Source organism: Coloeus monedula, assembly GCF_965178545.1.
Source record: "Coloeus monedula genome assembly, chromosome: 4".
Classification (NCBI taxonomy): Eukaryota; Metazoa; Chordata; class Aves; order Passeriformes; family Corvidae; genus Coloeus; species Coloeus monedula.
The window spans coordinates 29,482,835-29,500,067 of record NC_138784.1 but is presented as its reverse complement, the minus strand read 5'-3'; the positions used below and the strand labels follow the sequence as shown (position 1 = coordinate 29,500,067).

General features: G+C 39.4%; 1 protein-coding gene across 4 annotated transcripts in view; it reads right to left on the bottom strand.

The window, feature by feature from the left end:
* ANKS1B (ankyrin repeat and sterile alpha motif domain containing 1B) overlaps positions 1-17,233 on the bottom strand; it is a gene marked incomplete at both ends in the record, with an annotated part of 412,015 nt that overhangs the window by 39,745 nt on the left and 355,037 nt on the right. For all 4 annotated transcript variants that reach the window (XM_082280940.1, XM_082280941.1, XM_082280943.1 and 1 more), the window contains 2 exons: positions 3,273-3,452; positions 8,728-8,835. In XM_082280940.1, the coding sequence (XP_082137066.1) occupies positions 3,273-3,452; positions 8,728-8,835 (288 nt within the window). The remainder of the gene's footprint in view (positions 1-3,272; positions 3,453-8,727; positions 8,836-17,233) is intronic.

Here is a 17,233-nt window from a genome sequence, read left to right as displayed (position 1 = left end):
AGACAAAACCACCCACATTAAGTAAATTTAAATCACTGCTTCCTCCAGGAAACAAAGAGTTGTATTACTTACAAGCAGATTTGATTATGGTTTAGAGAACTGTTTAAACCCATCTAGCACATCAAAGGAAAACAGATTTAACCTGCGGTTCTCATTGCTTAAGGAAGACTGGTTGATTGATGCAAAGATCAACATGCTTGATGACTCCCTGTACCAGTTTCGTGACAACACAGGCCATAGTAAAGATGGAAACATCCAGTTTCAAAATATCTTCAGATTTTAGATTTTAAATTAAGGATAAGATAGTCTTATTCTAACATTTTTGAAATAAAATCAAGTTCATGAAAGCAATACAATAAGTAAGTTCCCAATACCGTGTTGGCCTCTCTCTTCAAGGCCATAATAATGCCCATTAATCTCATCATCAAGAACACACTTAAAACACTTTCAAACCATCACAGCACCCAAGATGTGTTTGTGCACATTTGTGTACTATAGCATCCATTAACATGCAGATTCATACAGCAGCATGCAAACAGCCTAGCAAAGAAAGGACTAAGACAGAGGAACATCCTCAAAGCAATTCAAATAATCCCTCTAGATCATTCTATATGTGAGAAGTATTCTAGCTGGGAAGCTGGACTAGTATCAGTTCAGAAGTTGCTGTTGATCTGACACAAGCCAAAGGAACCAGCAAACTGCAAGGAGAAAGTTGCTAGAGAAAAGAAAAACCCCAAACCCCCCACAATATACAGAGCAGAGGGTTCACGTTAAGAAGCAGTCAGATCTCCTTAATTTTGCAGAAACAATTATTTTACTTTTAATTTCAAAGGGGCTTTGGGGGAAAAGACTGAAGGAAATACAGTTCATTTTGGCAGAGCAGATATTGTACAAAATAAATTTAAGAATCTATTTTTGGACTAGAATGGTTGAAGAAATCCCTGATTAGCCTCTTAATGGGGTGAGTCCAATTTATTGAGAATGATCACCAGAGGGAGTCATTGACTTTCCCATTAAAGTCAAAGGGAATTTTACATACATCAGGAATGCAGAATTTGGGGGCAGAGCTGAAAAAGACTTCAAACAGATTGGAGCTCAGGGAACAACACAAACCACTGTTTTATGGATTTCATCTGAATCCATTTTCCCCTTTGGAGTCCCAAAGGATGACAGCTATATTCCATGGTTAAAGTTAGAGAGAAGGCACTGAAGTCATCCATTCAGTGGGTACACACTCCCACAACAACAAAAAAAACCCAACCAAAAAACCCAAACAACATCAACAACAAAAAAAGCCCCCAAAACCACACCAGCAAAAAAACCCCCTCAACCAACCAAAAAACCAAAAAGCTCAATAACAAAAAAAATCCCTTAAGCACTTAATTGGTTCTAGAGGAGTTTGGAGCAGTGTAAGTAATAGCTGCTCAGTTTTGTCTTTGGGCGTACAATGTACCACAGTCCTTCTGGAAATGCAGTACTCAACAGCACAAAGAAAATTTCCAGGTGTCATTTATGAGAGTATGTCATACCTCTTGGGAATATCAGTAAAAGAAAGGAGTGAAATGGAGTCAGAAAGAATTGTTAGCATAGGGGTTTTTTGTTGGTTTGGTTTGTTTTTTTTTTTTGTCTTCAATGTTAGTGACTAAAAGAGGTAGCGAGTATAGGGATTTGTGAACAAAGTGATAAAATGAACTAATTAGACAAACAAGTCTACTCAGCCACGAGCAAGCGTTCATTTTATGCTCAAACACCTAAATTTCATGACCTTCAAAAAATATTTTCATGTTAAGAACTAGTCTTTTCTTTGCTGGACTTCAGCTCAGCCTTACTCTTGCCACAGAAGCCCAGCAGACTTTGGTTTGAAAAGAAGCTCATTCACTCAGCAACTTTCTCCTTAATTCTGTACAAGAAGATTATATAGCAGAAAATAAGATTTAAAAAGGGCAAGGCAACAGCTCCACCCAACCAAATGCAATTTCACTTTCCTAGAAATGTTCTCTGAACAAATGGAATTCAATTTGTTTCTGTGTTCCCAGGTAATGGCAGCACCTTGTTTTGTTTGTTTATTTAATTACTTCTTGTTCATGTAATTAGCTGACAGACTGCAGCCTTTTGTTCATTATAATACAGTTATTTGCATAGCTGTTTCCATTTTGAGGCTGAATTTTGGACAGAGGCTCTATTTTGGGTTGTGGCAGGCAGAAACACTGCTGGGAAGCCTCATGCAGGGAAGCATGCAGCAACCCTCTCCTTTGTGGAATGAGTCTCTCCAGGAACTGCCCTGGCTGCCCATCTGCTTCTGACAGCAAGTCAAAGTCCTATTTCCAGCATGCAGCTTAAGACCTGGCTGTCTTTCGTCATCATCAGTATCAGCAAAAACCAGTTGAATTCATTCTAAAGCATTTTCACCAACAGGGTGTCCATGTATAATCTACTGCACTTAGGTTGAATATTAGGAAAAATTTCTTCACTGAATGGGTGGTCAGGCATTGGAGTGAGCTGTCCAGGGAAGTGGTTCAATCATGTAGGCGTGGCCCTTTGGGACATGGTTTAGTGGTGAACATGGAAGGGCTGAGTTAAGGGTTGAAGACCTTAAGGGTCTTTTCCATCCTACATGGTTCTATGGTTCTGTGGCATCACTCTGCTCAATGTATGCTTAATTTAAAATTATCAGTACTCTTTCAGTGGTGGGGGGAAAAATTTAGAGATGGAGGCTACTTTAAGCTTTCTTTCATGAACAGTTTGATTTAACATCCAGTTGAGTTTAGTGCTGTTCAAATGAATTTTTGCACAGTTAAATCTTTTTTTTAAATAATAAAAATATATGCCCAGATCACAGTTTTTCAGAATGCTGACCCTTCCCATTAATGAATGCAGCAATCATCACCCTTCAAGTCCTCTGAGTTTCCAGCAGTGAACTGATGCCATCTTCTTCCTCAGAATTTGAGGAATCTGCACCTTACTACAAAAACAAGAGGCAGTGTCAGTGCTGGGGGAAGACTGTGCACTCTAGTGCACAGAAGCCACCTTCATCTCAGCCTCCAGGCATCTAAACACCCCCAAACCTCCACCTCTCAGGGGAAATTATACACCAACACACCAATTTACACTAATTGAAATATAGACAGCTGGAACAGACAGCTTGGAAAAATTGTTAACATTTGTTATTCACAACTCAGCCTTCATTTACAACCTACTGCTATGGTCAGGATTAGTCCTGTAACTAAAAGCAGCCAAGCCCAGCCTTTTAATGGCACTGGTTTTAGTCCTACCTGTGCCATCTGCCTCTCCAGCTTTGACCGTGGGATATCATCAAAATAGTTTTCATTTCTTCTTCTCCTTGCATCGCCCTGCATGATAATGTGGGGAACGTCCAGGGAGCCACCAGTAGTGAAAGTGCTTTGGCTAAGTGATGGAGACAACTGAGGAGGAGTGTGGTTACCACTGGGTTCCTGGACAGAGAAAGAAAAATGCAGCATAAGAAGAACAGCATATTGCTGACTTCAAATCACACATTTATAAGTGCATTTGAATGGCTCACACTAAAAAAATTATGGAAAAATTCCTGCAGTAGAGGTTACTGTGTATGGAATTTGGAGATTTCCTACCTGAAGTGCAGAGCCCATGTAGAAGGAAAAATAGTTCACTATTTACATGAACTAGTGGCAAATTTCCTCTCCAAAACCTCCTTGTGTAATATATACCCTCTTCTAGAGATAAAACAGTGAGCTACTTCTTGCCAAGGCCCAAAAAAAGCCATGATTTAGGACTAGCTATTTGTAAGATGAAATACATTCTCACCACTTCTGAGCAGCTGCTCTGAGCAGTGAAAGTGATTTGAACACTAGCAACATCTCTTGCTGGAAAAAAGAAATGCGTGTCCATTTACGCAGTATAGACACTTTGTTGCAATTTTTATAGGTTTTGCAGAACATCCATTTTAACTTGAAGTACCAGATATCAGACACAAGTTAAATACCAATTCCTGGAATGCATGAAAGCATCAGAGTACAAATATTTTACCTGCTTTTCTTGTTACCTGTACTGAACTGTAGCCTTGTATCAGCCAGTGTGCAAATACCACATTGAATTGATACATAAACTCTACCTAATAAATAAACAGCTCCTCCTGGTACACATTTTGCCAGGATCTGCCACCACACCGCCCACAGCCAGGCATCGTGTGTATGTTTGGAAACACCTACTCTCCTGCACAGCACATCACATCCCTTGCTCAAATACCAGCTACAAACATTGGTGTCCAGGTCCACCGTTCCACACTCTCTTGGAGCTCCATCAGCAGGAGCAGGGAGCTACAGTGTACTGTCCAGACAGTCTGCATGACTACTGCCCGGTGTGAGCAGGAAAACTCTGTCACAGCAACTGAATGGGAAAGTTCCTCTCTCATGATGTAGGTTACTGGGCAGAATGTACCCAGGAGTATGTTTACACAGTGCAGAGATTCTCCAAACCACCTGCTGCTGTAATGCTCTACTTCAACACAGAGCAACAAGAGGGGAGCTGAAGATAGTGGTGCAAGCAAAACCTGCTCCCGTGTGGAAGGTAAAAAAGTGCTGTGTTTTTCTTTAAAGAGAGAATTAAAGTGGATGATTCATGCATTATTACACTGAAGCAAGCCCAGTTTTGAAAAGCATCAAGGTACTTTACTCCATGCTGTTAAGAAACAAGATCTGTTGTAAGAAATCAGAGAGTTGCAATCTCTTCCAAATGGAAAGGAAAGTTCCAGTCATAGTAACGCCTGATGTCAATATTTGAAGTGTAGGAGTCTATACGACATTATTCCTTGAAATCAAAGTAATAGATTAGTATTTTTCATGTTGCCAACAAGAAAAATGCTAGGAAAATATAGCTCTTTAGTAATTTTTAATTAACTGGGATTAAAATTTTTTTTTAAAAATTCTCTAGCTTTTCTATGATCTGACATTTTTATGATCTTGACATTTCCCAGGGCAAAGAAAAGAGTGTTTTCCTCTTAGGAATAATCTTTTCCCTCCTTCACAAAAATCCACCTACATTTGGCCCAGTTAAAAGCTTCTGAAAAGCTGTAGTCTGCACATGCTCAGGAAGTTTGGTGAGGCATAATCTCTAAAACCCACCCTCCCTGGGCCTAACAACATGGTGCACACACCTCTGCTCTGAAAATAACCTGAGTACAGGGGCACCAAACAAGATCCTCTCCAGTGACTGCTACCTACTGCAGAATCTCTGCTCTGAATCAGGATTCACCCACTGTTGCAGGTTGATAGGGCCACCAGTGTATCAAAGTGACAGATGAACACAGAGATTCCTGCCCTCATCGAGCTCTTCATATTTTATCAAACTGCATATGAAGAGGAAATTCACTCCGAGAGGAAATTCACTCCGAGATCTATATTGGAAGACTGCTGGCAAGGCAATACAGACAAGAAATACCAACTCAAGAAATAAAAGAATTACCATGCCTCTGCATTATGGAACAGTATGTCATTGTATGATTTTATGCTATTTTCTCAAAGTTGTCCTTCACAGCACAGATGGATCCTCAACTGTGCAGCATGTTGTCATATCCTCAGCACCGCGTTATCATTAGTTACCGTGTAGTCAGTATTTTATTCTTGCCTCATTTCATGGCCCCAAACCTCTCTCCTAAACTCTTTTCAAATCCTGCTCTGAAGATAGGATGATTAATATCATCATATTCATGATGCTCATAAGTGCTTTACAAATGTCAATCAATTCATTTTCACCACATTCTGTGACTTCTGGCATTTTATAATCACTGCTTTAGTGTGGGTGACCTGAGACACACAGGCAAACGTTAGAAAGTACCAGTCACTCAATTACAACATCTATTGCTCGATTTCCCAAGTGCTTGAGTTACAAACTCCACTTCTGTTGATCTAATTTTCAGCACTGTGTGCTCAGCACTTGTATAAATCAGACTCAAGACTTTAGTCAAATATGGAGATTGTCAGTAACATACAATTAGTGACTCTTCAGGAGGCAATTAAATAACTTCCCATTCATTATCCAAGTTTTTTGTGGAAAAAACAGGTGTAAATCTGTATTTTCATAGGTACAGCTATTCCTTCAATCATGAGCCTCTCTCCCATTCTTCCTTCATTCTTCTTCCTCACTCCCACCCACCTTCTCATCTCCTTAAACAAACCTGCAGACCAGGCATGGACACCCTTGCAGGTGCTACCATGGCCGAGTACCAGGCTACTGTTAGTCACCAGGTACTCTTGCCATGTTTCTACCCAGCTGTGAGTGCAAGGACACATGACCTGCAGGGATGTCTGACCATATATTCCACTGTCAAAAGCTGCTGGAACCACAAAGGTCAGGGCTGGAAGAGAGCTTAAAAGATCCTTCCCCAAGCTGCCTGGGCACACTTCATGTCCCATAGGTGTTTGTCTAAAAAAACCCAGAATTGTCTCCAGTGAACTAACAATTGTGTTAAACTATCATTACCATTGTAACATTTCTCCTCCAAATTTTCTGCCTAAATTGTTGGTCCTCCAGTATAAATTCCAGCCTCCAGTGCTGACTGGGTGAGGAAGGGCTCCCATAAACAACATGGACACTGGTCCTGTAATTAAAGATTGTCATGCACTCCAGGAAAGAAAGCAAGATTGCGTAGGTAACCTGAGATCCAGCAATTTCTACACTTTTGTGTATAGAAAAGTATATCTGTATATAGTGTGTATATATATATGTAACAGATACATAGTGTGTATATATATATTTGAATATAGTATATTTGAGTATAATTGAAATTGAAGCAGTGTTTCCTTAGTACACAGTAACATACAACAGGGAATAACATATGTTGTGGATATTTTTAAGATTTTAAAGATTTTTTGCTTTTCCTCAATATTTAACCTTTTACTTTGAAATATTTTAAAAGCTAATACAAAAACAGTCAAAAAAGATGAAGCATTAGCATTGCTTAGTTTGAGCTTGGGAACGTAAAAGTAGACTTTAAATAACAAACTATATTTTCTACTGATGTAGAGCAGCCTGATGTAGTGGAAAGTGCTCCTGCCCATAGCCAAGAGGGCTGAAACTTGATGATCTTTAAGGTCCGTTTCACTCCAAACTATTCTATGACTCTATATGAATCAATCTCATAGCAGCAGCAGTTTATTTAAGCCAATTTTCAAGACACAAATTATTGCAGACTACAAACTAAACTTTCTTTGGTTTTGTTGTTTTTGTTTCACGTGAAATGGCATAGTAGCAGTTGATGGGAAAGAAAAACTTTATTCCAAATGCATGTCCTCCTCTTTAGGATTCTCTGTGAAGACTCCAATTCCAAGAGGTGATAAATAACATTAAGCATTGGCCCGCATCAGTAGCTCTAGCTGTGCAGCAGCAGACTACTTTTTATCATTTTGACTACAGATGGAGGACATCTGGTTTTCTCTTCCATATTAACTGAGAATATACAGTTCTGACCAAGAATGTGGACTGTGGAAACTTTCTCACTTGCTGAAGAGGAATTAATTATGCAGTCCAGAGTACTGAAGGCATTGAGGAAAAAAGTGTGCCTTTTCATCTATTTCTCTTTCCTTGGAGTGTTTTAACACCTGCCATACATTAGGAATCATTCACAAAATGCATTAAAAAATAAAATACAAGAAAAACATCCACATGTTTGCTCAGTGTGCCTTAGAGCATGTTAAAGACTTGTCAGACCTTTTTAAATATGGCATTGAGAATAGGTTGAATTAAGGGATAGGATCTAAAATTTCTGTATGGGGCATCTGAGAATATGCAGGGTGAAAACAGGCTGGTCACCGAAATTTTAAGTGCACTTAAAAATAAGCCCTCATTCTGTCTTTCTGTTTTTCTCTTTACACCACGAAATCTAACTTGGGAGCACGGACACTCTGACTTTGAGATTTAATCCCAAATGAGATTCCCATCAGAAATGCAGCCCCATGAAAATAATCAGATCCAATCAAATGCAAAAGGTGTGACCTAAAATATCAAAATTAAAATGTTGCTATGAACTCTGTTGGAGAGAACTCAGGAGGAACTGGTCATCAGACCACAACTCGTTAAGAGTTGCAGACAGCAAGTAAGCAAAGACATTGGATTGAGAAACCGAGTGAAGGTGGTGTAATAAGAGGAGATTAAATGTGGTCAAGTGTGGAAAAACCCCAGGGACATTGCAACAAGGTTTCTGAAAGAGGGAATATAAATGAAAATAAAAACATGATGAAACTTTTGATATACAGAGATGCCTTAATGGCATTTTTATCTCAACAATTTCAAGAGGTTCTCCTTAAAGAAAGCCTAAAGCACATGTTTGAAAAGTAAGTGCAAACATTCAAAAACATGAAAGGAAATTGGTAACTCTCCTGCAATATCGATCAGTTGGGCTGGGATTCCTGCAGGCAAATGTAGATGTGCAGCTTTTACATCCCTGGTCCTGAGCTAGTTTCTTAACAAAGATAAGATGGTACTTCTAAGATTCTACTTATCCTAAGGCAGACATCTGAAGCAGGTCAGATGCATCACCCTGTAAAAATGTCAATATATCTCCGCTGGCCATATGGGGAAGTGTGACAGAGCAGGTCAGCCTAAGATGTCCATATTGTACACCTCCAAAATGAGGTAAGTTGGACCCCACTCAAAGCAGCCACTGTTTTCATGTGAATGTTATGAAACCCTTGCTGACTTATCAAGAAATGCAAACAAATTTTCATGAGGACTCACCCTGAGGGTTATTGACCGAGGTGGTTTCTGAGGAGGATCTTCGTGAAGCCTGTCTCCCAAAGATGCCAGAACACGCTTCCGGTGGCCAATCAAGCTAATTTTTAAGACCTGAAATAATATAAAAACCACATTATTAAAAGAGCACATGGCAGTCATTAAATGAAGATCTATTCAGATTGAAGCCATTTTCTCTTTAAACCTCTTAGCAAGTTAGTCCTCTAGACAGGCTGAGCAGACAAGGAGCTGTGCGAGCCAAAAAATCAGCAGAGAAAATGAGAGGTGAGATCAGAGGAAAAACACTGTAAAATGAGGGAAGAAACTAGAGCCTGTATAGGTGTGGAAAACTGAAAAAAATAGACTCAAACATGAGTAAAGAAGAAACAGAAACGAAATGAAGAGAACGCAGAAGAACAGAAAGAAGAAAAGGGAAGGGGATGAGAAGACTGAAGAAGGAAATGCAGAGGTGCATGCAAACAATGAATGATGAGCATTAAAGTGATTCATGGGATGAATGAGGAAAAGAGTGAGAAACAGCCAGTGAACGCTTAGAGGGAGCAAGAAGGGAAAACAGGAATTGTACAATGAATAAATGTTACCACTTTTAAATCTATTCACCATGCCTTTCACAGTGTTGCTAGAAAAGGGTTAAAACTGGAAGATTTGGCAGAGGATGAGGGAATAGTTTTGCTCAAAGTGACCTTGCAGCTGGGAATGCTAAAAATGTTGGTGTGGGAAAACTCCATTTATTATGCCTAACGTTGTTTATCCTCTGCCTGTTTTGAGAAGTAGAATTCCTGTGGAGAGACAACACACTCTCACAGACATGCGGGTAGCCTTGTGTTATGAAGAGGCAGGAGCCCTCCCCTCCCCTGCTGCTGGCTAGAACAGAGCCACGTCCCTGTCCCTCTGTCACTTGGTGTGGTTAGAAAGGTAATGAAATAAACCTACTCTTCGCATTTTGGCTGTGGTTTGGTGGTTGCCCTTGGTTACCTGTATGTGTAGATTCACACACACAGTTAATCTCCAAATAAGTCCCACAGTTTGCATCACGTAGAATCATCTTTGTGCAAGAAACACAGGGTGGAAAAAATTTGCCCTGGAGTTCTGTTACTTTTATCAGACACAATGAAAAAAATCTCTGTTGAATGGAAATGTGCCCATCAGTGAATACGTTCGCACACCTCATGCTTGTCCAAAGTCTAAGAATACTGCCAAAAAGTTGCCCCATGTTTACTGCAACTACTCTTCATTTGTATTTCTCTGTGTCCCTGCCTCATACAAAACCACCACTGCTCTCAGGAAAACAGGGAGAGCAGATGCAGTGAGTAGGAAATTTTAAATATTAGAGGGGAAAAAAATCATGTTCCAATGCTATTCTTTAATGGCCACAATGGCTGTAGTGTAAAGAGTGTAAAGCAGCGCTAATTGTAGCAGCAAGCCTCTGCTCTGCAAACAGCAGTGTCCTTATGTAACTCCTCCAGACTGTACATGTGGTTTCATACTCCAGAGCTGCCTCCATTCCCTCTCAGAAAACAGTACTTCCCACTATATTTAGGACCACCGTGTGTCAACACCCTTCAGTTGAGAGGAAGTTCTCGCTCAACCTAGAAAAAGTAATAGTCCCTAAAAAAACCTGGAAATGCTGCATCTTAAATGAACAACTACCTCAGCTTAAGCAGCAGCACTAAGAACTACAATTCATGAGAACAAACAAACCCCAGCAATTCCCCTGCTGCATCTCTTAGTTCCAGTATCTCAAAATATGGTCCAGCAACATGCTGTCATTATTCTGGTCTCCATGCCTATCCACCCATTATCCTGCCTATCCATGTGCACATGAATTCATCCATGCTTCCTCTGATAGATGTCTCTGTGCTGATACTGTTGAACATCAATAACCTCTTTTCTGCCTGCATCTCCAAAATGATGGGCTACGACATGAAGCAGATGGAGGCCTTCCTCCAAGAGGCTGCTTACAGGGGTGTTGCAGACCCTGCAGTTCAGCAGCAGACACAAGCTGCAGTCCCACAAACCACCCTGCTAATGTGCTATCCTTTCAGTCTAAATCTAGAGAAGCACGAGTGAAGCTGAGATAATGCAGCACGCAGAGAAATGCCTGAGGCATGCAGGAGACTTAGTTATGTATTCAGTTTACACTGAGTGTTAAACAGAAGGGTGCACAGTTTATCTCTGTATTTAACTGTATGAAACACGTGAATGAACTACAGCTGCTTTAAGCATTACTCAAGTAATGCACTTCAGCGAACTTGCTTCTTTCATAATGCTTCCCCATCAACAAGATCATTTATCCAGAGATTTTTTAAGCCAAGCTAAAGTTCTTTGGGTTGTTTCAAGGTCCTCAGCACTCTGACTGCCTTATTAGCTATATCAAAACACACAAAGCAATTCTCTTTGACTTCACAGAGCTGCTGAACAACAGGAGAGAAAAAGACATGCGTCTTGAGGGACTGCACACATAAGAGATCAGCAGACGGGTCTTAATGACTAAATTATTTCAAAAACAGTTCTCAACTTGAAAGTAATTCAAATCTTTAAACACCATAGGCAGTGCTAAGCTAACTCCACATTTTGTTTTTCTATTATAATGGTGGTTGCCCCAAATGTGAATGGGAGGGAGTTAACGATGCAACCTACAGAAACATATGGTCCTCGTCACGCCATGATGATTTTTTGCCTTTTCTTTTATACCTCTTTTATACCTTTTTACAACTTCTGTATTCTTAGTGTTTTTAGCCTACATTCTTAGACTTATTTGTTAAGCTAGGAGATTAAACATTTTAGAAGCTTCGTAGTTAGGGGTTAGTGTGCCCCAGACCCCAAGGTCCTCTCCAGAACATATTCTGTAAACCAAGATAGAACCATCCAGGGGAAGATTCCTTGGGGAGGGGGGCTCCTTCAAGCCTCTCATTGGGGAATCTTTGATAGATATGTTAATTAGTAAGACCTATAATTTAGATCTTTTGGGGGTGTGCATTTCGGTGCATTCGACCTGGACATGCGCACCTAAGGATCCTTAAAATAAATACCAAGGTAAAATCCCTTTTTCCCTTCTAACAGTGTTTGACTCTTGATTTTAAGACCAGGAAAAGGCATCACTCAGGCAACAGGCAGCTGCATCCCAGTCTCATCTGGAGCACATACTCTATTAACTGAAGACAACTTTATTCTTCTGGAAATGACTCTCTAGCAATCTTCTTATTTGGCAAACCTGTTTCTCAACCTAGGAACGTAAAATACTGTTTTCTGAAACACTTCTATATTTGAGTTATGAGGGTTTAACAAACATCCTGAAACTCTGGAAACTCATCCTGTGATGGATTATCTTTGACAGTATTTATCAAAAATGTCAAATATCACAAATATAGGTCAACAGTGTGGAATGGTACAGTTGCCTAAAGCACTACCATAGAAATGTGTTAATGTTGTGTATCAGGTAACCATTAGAAATCTTGCACTTACACAGCCCACAAGTTAGCTCGCCTGGTAAATAATTTCTATAAATCAGGTAACAATGTACTAACACTGAATAAGGACAGTCAATACAGTGCACTTAAGTGTCATGCAGTGAGGCATTTTGTCAAATGGATTGCAGCCCACTTACTATACAACAATGAAATGAGTTTTGCAGTGTGGCTGCAGGAATCAGCAACAACGTCATCAAACTGTTTAGAGTAGCTAAAGGCCCTCCAGAGCCTGTTACTTCATTACTGGGACAAAAGGACAAAAAAAAAGCACTTACATGACATGCTTCTTTCCACACTGACAGCAGGATACCCGAGTCAAAAATGATACTACTCCATTTCATGTATGTGATGTCACAATACAATTAGAAGAGAATGGGACAAGTCATTTGTCCAAAGAAGTGGTACATGCACAAAAATGTAATCTTATTTTTACTTCCGTACTCTGCAGTGATTATCACACAAAATGAAATTCCACTAAGAAATGTAAGAAATCCACAAATATAACCAATGTAACACTTTGCATTTATATCTCTGTCTTAGTTGACAGATGTTTCAAAAAAACACATGTAGCCCAATAACTCCCTGATGACTGTGTACATGCAGATGCTGGAATGAACAAATTATTCCATCTAAAAACAAGCATTATTTCTGCAACATTCTTCTGCCTGATCTTTTCTTCTAATTGAATAATAATATCCAATAGTGCATGATTCTATTTTTTTTTTTTCTGGAATATTACAAAGATTACTGAAATTCAAGATATCAATTCTCTTTCTTTTGGAATAATCTGAAAAGTTATTGTATGGGCTAAAATCAGTATCATAATAGCACAAGAGGTCTGGACTAAATGTGTAGCAGCAATTGGGCACTAGGAACCAACTACGAAATGGAAAATTAAAGAGTGATCGGAACAGTGCAAGTGATTCTCTCTCTGGCAGCAGCATGAGATACCAGAATTCAAGAAAAAATGGTAAATGTAAGCCAAAAAAGTGGGATCTTCCTATTTCTGCAAGAAAACAGCCCAAAACATTTGCTAAAATCAATATTATTAACCATTTTACTGCTGGTCATATTGGAATAAACTCCAAGCTATCTGGAATTACGGATGAAGGGATACATTTGATTACTACCCCTCTCCCGCCACAGTGCTGCCCCCACAGGGCCCAGAATACCCAGGAAGTGAGCCCAGATCAACCGTACAGCTCACCTGACCAACAGGACTGTTTTAATTGAAAATCTGAAAAAGGATTAAACAGACTTGTATAAATTTTCAGCATCAATTTTACAAATCCTACTCATAGAAGTGCTCTCAGTGTTAACAGTTAAAACAAGCATACAAACAAAACCCACCAAACAAACAAAAAATGTCAAAAAACTTCATATTCCCCATACTGACCAAGATTATTTTGTGTAATAATTGGTATATTTTGACAATTAAATAGGCCCAAGTCAGCTATGATACTTACACTCAAAGAGGACAGGTTTGGATTAGATATTAAAAAGAAATTCTTTATAGTGAGGATAGTGAGGCACTGGAACAGGTTGCCCAGAGAAGTCGTGGATGTCCCATCCCTGGAAGCGTTCAAGGCCAGGTTGGATGGGGCTCTGAGCAATCTGGTCTAGTGGCAGGGGGCCCCCATGGCAGGGGGTTTGGAACTAAGTTGTCTTCAAGGTCCCTTCCAACCCCAACCACTCTGTGATTCTATGAATGCCCAGTGGCTTTACCAATACCAGACAAAGCCAAATCCAGTCAAACTATATTAGACTTCCATCGCATTTTTCACATGGGGATACTTTATGCTCTTTCTCAGCACATGGGAACAGAGAAGCACCAAAGCACCCTGCTGGTCAGAGGCTTGCTGCAACTTCTCTGGGATCCACACCTGCAGGGGAAGCAAGTGTTTGTTATGCCTATGAAGACACTTTTAAGAGACTTATTATTTCATATCATAATGATTTCATATCATAAGGATATGAAATATGCATCACGATCCTCCGGAATTTTTCACCCAACTGGAAACATTTGTCAGTTGTCTTGCTGACAGCATTTCACAAAGGCTGGAGGCTGTCTCGTAAGCCCCATTTCTATACGCTACCATGAGGAACTGATGTTGGTCCTGGATCACTCAAATAAATAACTGAGATGCAGATTTACATTTAAGGACATTGAGAAAACAAAGGCCAAGAGTCTTCTCCAAGTAAAGTTGCCATTGCCACCCCAGGTCAGATTGAGGCAGGTGAGAATTCATCACTTTTTGTGTGGGTTCTCAGGACAAACTTTGGTGCTACCAAGGCTGCTGGAATGTTTGTCCTGACTTGGCCAGACAACCCATTTTTGTCATTAAAGTCTTCTAAATTCTCATTAGTTTAAGAAATGGCTGACTGAAAATATCAGGTGCTAGTATTTTGGCTCCACTAAAGATAAAAACAGTAACCGTAATTTTGTGCTTGTAATCAATAACCATTAATATTTCAGTGAAAAGAATATAAATTTAATATTTCCTTAAAAAATACCAGGAAAATGCAGTGCAATAAGACCTGGCCAAAACTGACACCTGGCCACTTTGCCTCCTGAAGATGTCTCAGGCTACATGCTGCACTGTTTTTTAAAAACAATTTTTAAATGAAAAAGTTAAATACATGGCCTCTTAAGAAATAAGTCACAGTTCAATCATTTCACAAGCCTCAGCTGTAATGACAAATATTACATACGTGATTTTTATCACGTTAGACTCAAGCCCCCATAAATCAGAAATCCAAAAGATCTATTATACATGCAAACACCAAGATTGTTACAACAATGATTACCTATTCTAAGAGACAAGGCTGCAAGTATTATTCATGTGAAAAATGGCAAGCACTAAGCAGGTCTGTATACACAGGAAAACATTCCATTTTCAAAGAAAGTAAGTAGAAAAAATATTAAACAGTTCGAAAGGTGGACCACATTTCCAAATTGTGTCCTAGAAGATCGACTGTTCCCTCCACTGAGGATTTGCATTTCCACCTGTGTGTTGAGCTAATGACAGGCCCAGTTACTGGTTCAGGTCAGATCTGAAGAATGTGTGTTCACAGAGACCAGGAGAACCTGCTCCTTGAGGTCTTCAATGTTAATCATTTAGCACTACAAGAGAGCAATTGCAATACCAATATGTTATCCCATAATATTTTTCAGGATTACTTACACAGCAGATAAATTATAATTAAAGTTACTGGTACTACAACATCTTTCATAATGAGCTAATAATTTATTTATCTATTTTTAATAAGCAATTACCAGCAAAGCACATTAATCTGTACACAAGCATGAAATACAGCTCATGTAATGAGAAATAAGAGATAAAATAAAAATCTCTATAGAAAATTTTGATAGCTCTAAAATTGATCCTTTTTTTCCTGATTTTGATTCAATTTCATTGCAGAATTAATTCCAAGCAAAAGGGAAAAAAAAACAAACATTCAATCCCATTTCAAGAATGGGACATTTGTCTACTAAATGAATAGCTTTTTTAAAAAGTCATCTAATAACATAGAGAAATGAGCGTTTTTACAATATCAGAAGAAGAAAACAGCCATTCACTGCTTGGAGTAAAAATGCAGATTACTCTAGCTCACAGTCATAACCAAGGCTGTCATGAAAAGGTAAGCTTTGTAATATGGGAATAGTATCAGTTAATTATAAACATATAATTAGGATTGGAAATAAATTGTTTACTTCTATATAATGCAATTATATAATCTGATAAAAATTGCAGCAAAAATAGTGAAAAACCCAAGACAGTGTTAGATATCTTCTAATACTAGAGTTTAATGAAAGTCCCTCTATGGATTTTTTGGTTTTTCTTTTAAATCATCAACATTCTTTAGATATACAATGACTGCAGAAAGACTGTTGTCAACATGCAGAAAGAAAACCCAAACACTGGAGAGAAGAACCCGGACCAAGGATCAGAACTAATGTTGTTAAGAAATGCTATTCAGAACACATTTAGCTTCTTGGTATATTTACCAGTTACCACATGTATGCAGGAAGACCTAATTACTTCTGCATCACAATTATTTCAGTTTAGTAAAACTATTTTTCTGTACTGTAAAACATTCACATTAAAAGCATCGATTCCAGTCTTGAATATCTAGTTCAAGCCAGATCTATGCACAGGGGCTATGGCTTCATTCAGGCTGTGCTATCAGAACCACAGAATCATGGAAATAATTTAAGTTGGAAAAGGCCCTTAAGGTCACTGAGTCCAACCGTAGAACTAAAACCGCCAGGTCCAACACTAGACTGTGCCCGTAAGTGTCACATCTACACATCTTTTAAATATCTCCAGGAATGGTGATTCCACCACTTCCCTGGGCAGCCTGTGCCAGTGCTTGACAACCCTTTGGGTGAAGAAATTTCTTCCTAATACCCAAACCTCCCCTGGTTGCAGCTTGAGGTGATTTCCTTTTGTGCTGTCACTTGTTACCTGGGAGAAGAGGCTGACTCCCACCTGGCTACAGCCTCCTTTCAGGTAGTTGCAGAGAACTATAAGGTCCCCCTGAGCCTCCTTTTCTCCAGGCTGAACACCCCCAGCTGCCTCAACTGTTCATCATCAGACTTGTGCTCCAGCCCCTTCCCCAGATCCATTGCCCTTCTCTTGGACACGCTCCAGCATTCTGTGGAGCAGTTCACACAGGACATACAGCAATCCAAAATACACTTATCGTCTACAGCAGTACATATCCCAGAGTTACAAACATGACAAGGTATTATTGTTCTACTGCTAGCATTAATATTCACCCACTTTTTAAGGGGAAAAGTTGTAGAAGTATCACAACGATAAAAATCTGAAAAGTGTTTGTAGGCTTTGATACAAGAGCCATCACTGGTAATGTCAGTAATCTACCACTATGAAGTGACAGCATGATGCTACGGCCACAATCCATCCCAATTCACTGCCAAAACACACGCACATTGCCTATAAATCTTACAAAAACTGTGTGGAACTGCTTCCTTAAAAGGAAGATCTGCAGGAAGA